The sequence below is a fragment of the Procambarus clarkii genome, unplaced genomic scaffold (assembly GCF_040958095.1).
Source record: "Procambarus clarkii isolate CNS0578487 unplaced genomic scaffold, FALCON_Pclarkii_2.0 HiC_scaffold_196, whole genome shotgun sequence".
NCBI classification, from domain to species: domain Eukaryota; kingdom Metazoa; phylum Arthropoda; class Malacostraca; order Decapoda; family Cambaridae; genus Procambarus; species Procambarus clarkii.
In genome coordinates this window covers 285,001-295,000 of record NW_027189229.1, presented here as the reverse complement: position 1 = coordinate 295,000, position 10,000 = coordinate 285,001, and the positions used below count along the sequence as shown (strand labels likewise).

The following is a 10,000-nucleotide window of genomic DNA, read 5'->3' as shown; positions in this document are numbered from 1 at the left end:
AGGTCAGGTGTTTAGGTTCTGTTGGCGTTTATTTGTATTTGTAGTACGTGGGTGAAGCAGTGATAGTGTTGTGATTCGAACAAACTTCGTCAGTGAAGCACTTGTTCCGGATATGTTCGAACGTCAGCAGTTGTGAGTCGTGTGTAAACCGCTTTTCATTCATAAACAGGGGGTTTGGCGGGTGCATGGAATCACTTTTGGATCTTTGTTTGGAGGACGGGCTGAACAATGTTAATTTTAAGTTGCACGATAAAAGGGCAGCAAACACACTGATCGAATACTTTACATCACTGTTCACACTAGAAAGCTTGAATGACATCCCATCACCGACACAAATGTTTGTCGGAGGTAAAGAGAATGAATTAAGGGAAATACCAATTACACGCTACACAATCAGGAAGAGCATTGACAAACTAAAAGACTCAAAAGCCCAAAGTGTGAATGTATTTCAGTCCCAAGTCGTAAAGGAACTGAACTGGCAAATTCACTATGTTTGTCAGTGAAACTCCTTTTCAGAAAATCCCTGGACCATTATCACCTGTTGAAGGTGATAATGAGACCTTACTAAGTGATCTAAATGAACTTCAAAAATGGTCAGATGACTGACAAATGCTTTTTAATGTCGATAAATGCTAGCCCTTACATGTGGGCCACAACAATCCACTTCAGAACTACCAAATTGACAGCACTACCTCACAACAGATAGATGAAGGAAAGGGCGTTTGAGTCAGAATGCATCATTTCGCCTTCTCGCCATGCCCTATGGCTGGGGGGATTGGTGCCCTGAAGCTACATCAACACCCTATACCCCCCCGAAGTGGCAAGGGGAGTTAGTGGACAATAATATTGCTCAACAAGTGGAAGAGGTAATTAAAAAAAATCATACCAGAGCTTCATCTCTCGTATCAGGAATGGATGAGGGCCACTAGGGGTAACAACACTGCAGACCAGGCATGACAGGGCGGATCTCATAGAAACCCATAAAATACTAAATTTGGAGGATGTCAATCCGGACAGTTTTTTCAAAAGGTCAGACGTAACACGAACGAGGAGCAACGGGTTCAAGCTCAAGAAACCACAATGTAGGACAGAAAACCAAAGATGCTTTCACCCATAGGGTTGTAAACCCGTGGAATCGCCTACCCGCACATGGCATAACTCTGCTTGGTATTAAAATGCTGTAGCGAGTAATCCTTATACTCGCTCCATTATCTCATTATCTTAATAGCATAACTAATTAGCACTAATTACAGAAGCTACAATCCTTTCCCCAATTACAGGTAATACTCTTCTCAGCTTGTTGGAGGGAGCTGAGGTGTAATCACCATATAAGCAAGCGATATGAGGAATGGAGGACAGTACAATTTCCCCATTCAACAATGTAGCACTCGGCGTGTACAGTTCTAATCGACCCAAGACGCTACAGCTTCGACACAGAGCAGACAGCAGACTACGACCGCATCGAGCCGCCACGCTCTCGCTCCCCGAGTTCAGACACTCACAATTTGCCATTTGCCATTATCTTAATTTTATTGTACATGTGCTTGGGGTTCTACTACCCAAAATCATGCATGTCCCCTAATTATGCCATACAAATCTGCTATTAGAACTTTTACCTGAATAAACATTTAATATTCTGTATGTAAAGTAGTACTGTTAATTTAGTACTTGTGACGTGGATTGTTATGGCCCATATACAAGATCTTGCATTTAATTATAATTTACATTATAATTTGATGATGTGGTTTGTAATATTCTCATCTATGTTATGGGTATATATGACAAAACCTCATGTAAATCAGGTAGGTAGGTAGGTGTGTGGCAGTCCGTCTAATTACCCAAAGCTTCTTAGTACAGTATACGTAAGTAATGAAACTCTACGATATATTTACTCACTATATTGTTGGTGCTGAATGTAGAACATCATGAAAAAAAACTTATTTTTACTCTAAACTAACATAACTTTTATAGCAAAATTGGAATCATCTAATTACCCAAAGCCATAACATTCTCTCTTTAGCGCATTTATTATGCACCCTATACCCATCTTGTGAGCCGAAGTGAAAAGAGATACAGAGGCTTATTTATTGTAATGTTCCTGCATGCCAATGTGAGAAGGAATCCACAACATTTTTATATTTACCCTTTTGCTAAGTATTCTTATATATCTATGTCTAGCTTCCAAGACAAGCACGTTATTACATGATTGCAAACTGTTTATTGCTCGTAGTGAAGAAAGGGAGTCAGAAATAATTAAGCTGTCTACTTCAGTGTTGTCAATAATTTCGATTGCTACCAGGCTTAGAATGTAGACTTCCTGTGTTGAACTGCGAGTTAAGTTTCGTATAATTTCGTTATAAAATATGATTATTTCAGAGTAAAAATGTGTATTTCCATGTTCTACATTCAGTACCAACATTATAGTGAGTAAATATATCATATTTCTTCATTACTTACGTAATGCTAGGAAGCATCATCTCAAATGAAGTAGTTTCCTGAACCTACTGGGCCGTCATATCTACACTTGAAACTTTGTACGGAGTCTGCCTCCACACACTTCCTGATGCATTCCATTTGTCAACTACTGATACTAAAAAAGTTTTCTGTATCTCATTTGGGCACTCATTTTTCATGTTTACCTTTTTTTTTGTGTGTGTGTTTTTTGAAGGAAAGCAAAGAAATTGCACATAACTACAACTACAATTTATTTAATAAGCATTTCTAAACTAAACAAAACTTTGAGGGTAATTAATAAAAATAAAAACTAATTTGAAAACAAATCTTTCTTGAGCAACATAGGGATGCAAAATTAACATGACGATGATTTGGGCAAAGAACATTTGCCAACCCAGGGGTAGAGAATACTTGTTATTTTCTCTTTGCTTTGCTACTTAAAGCTACTCAAATCAAAGGGAAGAGTGTTTCTTCCATTTCTTCGTTGTCAGTCTGTGACTCAATACTGACTACACTGTTGTCACTGTCGGTCTCAGAATCCTCGGAATCTTGACTGTCTGTTTGAAATTTGTTGTACTCTACTTCCCTGTCTTCAGAAAACAGGTTAGTTGCCTCAAATAGTTTAATTTGATAGAATTTTTTCATATTTAGCAAGAGGGCCGTAAGTCCACTGGTTACATGCTGGAATGATGACTTCTTTATTGAGTATTTACCCGGTTCCTGTAAAACAAACACACATCATTATTTCAGGCATTTTTTAAATTAAATGTTTGTTTTCCTAACAAGTGTTTCATTTAAACTTTAACCAGTAAAAGTGATAATGATAATATTACAATTTGTGTCTACAAAATGCTTTTACTAATTTTACTTAGCTTAGACACAAACAACAATGATTAAGCTACCTGTTAAAATAATTACCAAGTAGCTATAATGCAATAACATTTATTTCAGTGGAGTAATTAAGTTAATATTGATACCTGATACTAACTTCAATTATCCAAGAGGGTGGAGCACTTTTGTTTTGTACATCATCTAGTCTTTGTGTTATCTCTTCAAGCTTTTTTCTGTAGAAATCCAAGTAACTTTTCATTTCCAGTTGAATGACATTTTGTTCTTTCATAGTCCTGTTGTACATATGCAGCTTTTCTGCAGCATTTCTCTTTTCTTGAAGATTAACTTAAAATATTCAAAAATAAAATATAAAGTAAATTATTTAATAAGGAACATGAACAAATCTGTCATTGTAGGATGCATGTATTATGTAACAACAATGCAATCATATGTAATCATTTTTAAAGTATCTTGTTAATATTATTATCTTAAAAATATAAATTAGGCATGGACTTCCATTTGTCCATTACCATAATGAGTAAGTTTGAATTAACATGTTAGTAGCTAACAATATTTATCCTCATTGACAAGGCCAATATGCACAGAAAAATAACCAAATATACTTACCATTATCAGTTGGTTGAGGAGTGTCATTATACCATGGAAAGTTGCCCTCTTCATCAATGTCCACACTAAGTTTTTCTGTATTGTCTTCATTGTAGACCGCTATCAGTTCCCTCAACTTTTTCCTGTCTGCTTCAATCTTTGCACGGTATCGTGATCTCATTTTGCTTGAAACTGAAAGAAACACTTTGTTACTAGTAAATAAGATTATAGTTGATAAATTTGTTTTGTATATACTTAGTAGTGAATACCTACACAAAAGTAGCAGAACACACTACATAAATATTTGCCAAGCACTTTTTTTTTTAACAAGCTTAGGTATACACAGCAATGTGCTGCTATCCTATTATGTATGAAAGACAACAGTGTAGATCAAAAACCTCACAGGACAGCCAGTCATACATGGAATCTGGAGAGAATATGAAATGTAAGGCTGATCTATTAGCCTCCACTAACAAAATCGGGGTACAGCACAAGAATATCTTCCAATATTCCTGAGTGTATGAAGTAATAACAAAACTCAAAGTACATCATACCATTTGTTCTGAAGTCATTGATAACAAGGCAATCACATATATAGTGATAGACAGTATGTCCTAGCTTTTGTTCACATAGTTTACAACTGGAATGATTTCCATTGGCAGATACATTACCTGCAGGCACCTGCCATAGATATTGATATCTCAACTTAATTTTGACAATTACCTATAATTACATAGGACAACACCTAAGTGAGATGGTATCCATACAAATCTACCTTAGAAATAAATGACATTAGATGTGTTTAGATAAAAAAAGTCATTGTTTTCTTGAAGTATTTTACAAACACTAAAAGATTTCTGTTTGTTTTATCAGTCCCTAACTTATACATAAGCTTTAACATACCTGCTACACCGGATATTTGGGATTTCTTGGTTCTAATTGAGTCACATACTAACTCTATCCCCTTTTGAACATCATTTTGAGAAACTGATCTGTTGAGAATAGAGGATACTGTTTACTATAATGTTTACTAAATTCAAACATGTAAAGACCCTGATTAATTAAAAAAAATTAACTTAAATTTTTAGGCAATGGTCATAATGGCATTTTATGATGGCTGACAATTATTGTACAAGAACTAAACAATTAAAATAATAAAGAAATGTTTTGGCAATTTTATGATTTATGGTACTGCATTGATTTTACAGTACAATAACCTTGTTAAAATATATAAGAGTATTTCAAAACAGTGCTTCTTACTATATATTTTACAAGCAAACCTTTTATTTAAACTCTGGGCTAAGTTGGTTAACTCTGCAATCCAGATGAGAAGTTGTTTTTCATCAAGAGATAAGTCAGCTAACTCCTTTCTTATTAACTCTGCAGCTTCTTTTGCCTATCAACAGGAGGAAAAACTGTCCTGTTAGTATAATAAATGTTGCAATTTTTATTTAATATTTTGATATTACAAAAAAAAAAACAATCCTTATGAGCCTAACTCTGATGAAGGCTGTTTAATGGCAGTAAATGTTATTTTTATTTTTATTTTTGAATGTTTTTTTTTTTCCTGTGCACTTATATTAGTGATTCATGATCATTGTTCCATATATTCAATGAATAAAGCAAATTACTTGCCTTACAAAATCTTGAAGCTAGAACACGAGCTAAAGAGTCATGTTTACGTTGGTTCCAAAAAAATGAAGATTCACTAAGTTCTTCTTCACGCTCTGAAAAAAAGGGACAAAAAATAACTCCCTTCAATGAATATGTAAAATGAAAATAATTCACTTTTATGCAGGCGATGAGTCACAATAACGTGGCTAAAGTATGTAGACCAGACCACTCACTAGAAGGTGAAGGGACGACGACGTTTCGGTCCATCCTGGACCATTCTCAAGTCAATTGTGATGAGGAAGTAGAGACAGGCAATAAATAGGCTAGAGAGAGCTGAGGAGCAAAGTAAGGAGTATTTTAGGGGATAGTAATAATAATAAGAGCTGCAGAGGGCCTATTGGCCCATACGAGGCAGCTCCTATTATAACCACCAAATGAGAAGGAGATAGGAATAAGAAGACGATAGCAAGGGAGCGTAGGAGAAGACAATGAACAGAAAAAAGGGAGAAGAGTGAAAGAAAAGGAAAGAGAAAGAAAAGATAGATAAATGGAAGGGGTAAGCTTATGTTAGGTCACGTTTGTTAGAAAGATTACAGCATTTGAGTATATACTGTGAAAGGGAAGAGTCCACAGCAACAAAGCCAGGACTCAAGTTCATGTTGGGTACATTGTGTATTAGAGCCGATTTAACAAGACGGCGTCTGTGGAGAGTAGAGGCAGGAAAGATTATTTTGGAGGAAGACCAATCTATGGGATGATTAGAATCCCTCATATGGCAGAAGGGAGCATTGTTAGTGTCTGCAGACTTGACACTTCTCTTGTGTGCTTTAAGTCTGTCATTCAGTGTACAGCCAGTTTCGCCAAAGTATTGTACCAGATGAACAGGAAATAGAGTAGACACCAGCAGCAGGAGGAGCATTTTTTTTTTTTTTTTTTTTGAGGAGCACTGTGAACTAGATTGCTACGAAGTGTGTTAGTTTGTTGGTGTGTTAGTTAGTTCTTATTCCTATCTCCTTTTCATTCAGTGGTTATAATAGCAGCTGCCTCGTATGGGCCAATAGGCCATCTGCAGCTCTTATTATTATTACTATCCCCTAAAATACACCTTACTTTGCTCCTCAGCTCTCTCTAGCCTATTTATTGCCTGTCTCTACTTCCTCATCACAATTGACTTGAGAATGGTCCAGGACGGACTGAAACGTCATCGTCCCTTCACCTTCTAGTGTGTGATCTGGTCAACATTCACTTTTATACTATCTATAATTTACTTGCTATATTAATCAAATCCAATTCATATACACAAAGTTGTAGGGTGACACCAGGTGTTGCTAGTTACTGAAGTCATCTTCATTACACATAATAAATATCACTAACAAGTTTTAATAGATTATACCTTCCTCATTGTACCAATGCACTATAAACTAACCGGCTTTCAACATGTTTTTGGTGGTACTGTTGTACCGCGACATATAGCTGAAAATTTGCTCGGTTTCTTCACCTGTGGTCAAACCACTTCCATGCTGCCAGCGTCCTCCATACAAGACCTATAATTAAGATGTAACACACTGTAAAATAATTACAAGGAAAGAATATTAGTCGATTGCTCAAAAATTTAATTATGACTAAATACTTTATTCTGATTAATAGCTTTTTAACCCTAAAATAACGTTACATTTATACCCGTTACTTTGACAAATGATAATTATTTACCTGGCAATACCATGCATGTGCTTTTGCATGCAAAACCCCTAGGAACGGCTTTGTCTCCAGTAGGGTGAATTTTTTATTTTTTTCTTGAATTTTCAGGGCCCATGGCCAGCACTGTACTGGCATATGATGTCCTGGCAGATGTACTTGGCACTTTTGAAGTAATTTATATGGAGATAGTGTGCATAGCCAAAAACCTCACCACGAGTCATATTGCACATTTTGAGAATTACACCATGCCGGCATGATGCAAGGTTTATGCCAGTCTGGTCCAGGGATTTGTGTGTATACGATTCGTTTCGTGCCGCTTTCCACAACGAGACACCACAATTTTGGCTGTTCTGCAAATCAAATATAAATGATATATATTATATATTTATATAATACTGTGTATATATATATATATATATATATATATATATATATATATATATATATATATATATATATATATATATATATATATATTATATAAATACAGTATATATAAAATATATAATAAATAATGAAAAGAACCTAACCTGATGGGTTATATGAAAGTGATATAGACCAACAGAAATATAGCATCTTACTCAATATGGCTTCAGACCCCAAAAATCACCATTTATATGGTGCATGTAGCTCTTGACAAACGTTGAGTACTCTATGTTTTACTTGTTGACTTGCCTGTGGGTTAAAAAAACCTAACTACTCGTTATAATATATATATTAACTCTGTAAACTGTAAGACATCATGACTGTCTTTTCCCAATGGTGTAGTGGGTTAAGAACACTCGCCTGGCGTTTCGCGAGCGCTTTGTCCTGGGTTTGTATCCTGGCCTTGGAAGATTTACTGGGCATCAACCCTTAACTATGGCCCCCCCCTTCCTGTTTACCCAACAGTAAAATGGGTACCTGGTTGTTAATGGATTTGGTGGGGTCATATTCTGGGGAACATAGGATTAACGACTTGCTTGAAACACTATGCGTGCTAGTGGCTGTACAAGAATGTAAAAAGTCTTATATATATAAATAAAAATATAAAATCTATGTACAGTTTACAAAGTCTGTACACATAATATTTACCTTTGTTTTTAAGCTCTCTATATGGTTAAGGTGATTAGTCACATCATTGTCAGCAGCAAAGACACTCTCTGAATAATATGATTCCCTCAATCCTCTGAAAGAAACAAAATGACAGTATTTACATAATTTACATTGATTTGTTTTCAATTTTGATGATTGTGTAAATATATATTACTTAATGTTGTAATACATGAATAATGCTATTATGTATTGCATGTAAGAATTTTTCAGATATTGATATACTTACATAACGAATAATGTATTGTGATATATAAGTTGCCCTAATAGAAATGTATTAATTGTTGAAAAATAAAAATTTATCTTACAAAAGGAAAATTATTTAAGAACTGTACCTTCCAACTTTTTCATATCGGAATAACTTTTTGTTGCCATCAATATGTATGGCAAATGGGTTAGTATGACAAGCAGGGCACACGGTCTTATTGTAGCTTTGGACATTTGCAAGTTCATACTGCATAAATCTCCACTCCTGGAATGTTCTTTTAGCAGCTTCAAAGTTGATGCAACCATCCTGAAGTATATACTGAATATAGAATTTGCATGGATTAGCCCCATATATTGGGGGAGTGGGTAGCACAAGTTATAGTGCAAGATTGAAGAACTACGTTCCCAGCCTAGTACTGGGAACCTGGTTCCCAGCCTAATACTGGGAACCTTGTTCCCAGCATAGTGCTGGGAATCTAGTTCCCAGCACTAGGCCCAGATGTGGCTAAGCCATGCAAGTTGCATGAGTTAGCCATATATATTGGGGGAGTGGGTAGCACAAGTAACAGTGCAAGTTTGAAGAACTATGTAGGAAACTATAAGGATGAAATTAATGCTTTTTAGTTTTACTTTTGAATAATGTTTTGAACAGCTGGACAGCTTTTAATTCAATAAAGAGTTTACCAATTAGGAGCAATAACCAATTACTTTATTTGCATAGAGAGTTTGCACAGATTTAGTTTGACTCAGGGGATATCAGAGAGATATTGATTTCTGGTGTGGTGATTATGGGATCCTTTACATCTATCAAGGAAGAGTTTCAGATCAGGGTGTGCATTTAGGAACAAGGTTTTGTACATGTAAGTGGCACAAGAGAATGTGTGGAGTGGGTTCATATTTTTATGTATTATTATATATACAGTTTAATGTATACAGGTACTTACATTACATATATAAAATTAATAAATACTTACTCTTCCATTACGAGAGCCAAGCGCTTGGAGCGCTATTAACAAGGATTTCATTGATAAACCTGGACTGTTCCTTTTAAGGAAATGCCAGTTGTTCAGGAGTTTGGTGCTGAAGAATGTGTTACTTTTCCTGGCTGATGAGCAGAAGTATCCACCATCATACAACATCTTAGCATCTGCAGGAAGGCTGTATCCACACTCTTGACACTCAAATATGGGCAGATAAAGGTCATACCTGCCTAGAAAGCTTAGTTTTAGTATTTATTCCTAAAATAAAGCAGCTTATTTTGAATCTTTTGTAAAACTCATCTCCATCACTGAATGGATATGTTTGTGTCTCAAAGATTGAAGTCCACATGCTTGGGTATGGGTATCCTCACTAGAACTTCAGTGATGCTACTATATTCAGTGATGCAAATACTCATAGACTTATGTGTTCAAACTTAATATTAAATAAAATATACCTAAGAGCATTTTGAAAGTACACATGATGTCAGAACTCTTTATGTTAACGTTACAGTCTTTAC

General features: G+C 35.5%; 1 protein-coding gene across 11 annotated transcripts in view; it reads right to left on the bottom strand.

The window, feature by feature from the left end:
• Nucleotides 1–2,690: 2,690 nt before the first annotated feature.
• Nucleotides 2,691–10,000, bottom strand: part of LOC138349834 (uncharacterized) — a 15,350-nt gene continuing 8,040 nt past the window's right edge. For 6 of the 11 annotated variants that reach the window (XM_069320574.1, XM_069320576.1, XM_069320577.1 and 3 more), the window contains 10 exons: nucleotides 9,477–9,712; nucleotides 8,631–8,821; nucleotides 8,278–8,371; nucleotides 6,932–7,049; nucleotides 5,527–5,618; nucleotides 5,172–5,287; nucleotides 4,795–4,883; nucleotides 3,913–4,083; nucleotides 3,443–3,630; nucleotides 2,691–3,174 (listed from right to left, as the gene is read on the bottom strand). In XM_069320574.1, the coding sequence (XP_069176675.1) occupies nucleotides 2,902–3,174; nucleotides 3,443–3,630; nucleotides 3,913–4,083; nucleotides 4,795–4,883; nucleotides 5,172–5,287; nucleotides 5,527–5,618; nucleotides 6,932–7,049; nucleotides 8,278–8,371; nucleotides 8,631–8,821; nucleotides 9,477–9,712 (1,568 nt within the window). In that variant the 3' untranslated portion in view covers nucleotides 2,691–2,901. Of the gene's footprint in view, nucleotides 3,175–3,431; nucleotides 3,631–3,912; nucleotides 4,084–4,794; nucleotides 4,884–5,171; nucleotides 5,288–5,526; nucleotides 5,619–6,931; nucleotides 7,050–8,277; nucleotides 8,372–8,630; nucleotides 8,822–9,476; nucleotides 9,713–10,000 lie in introns of all 11 variants that reach the window. The other 5 variants (XM_069320581.1, XM_069320579.1, XM_069320575.1 and 2 more) reach the window with 2 other exon arrangements.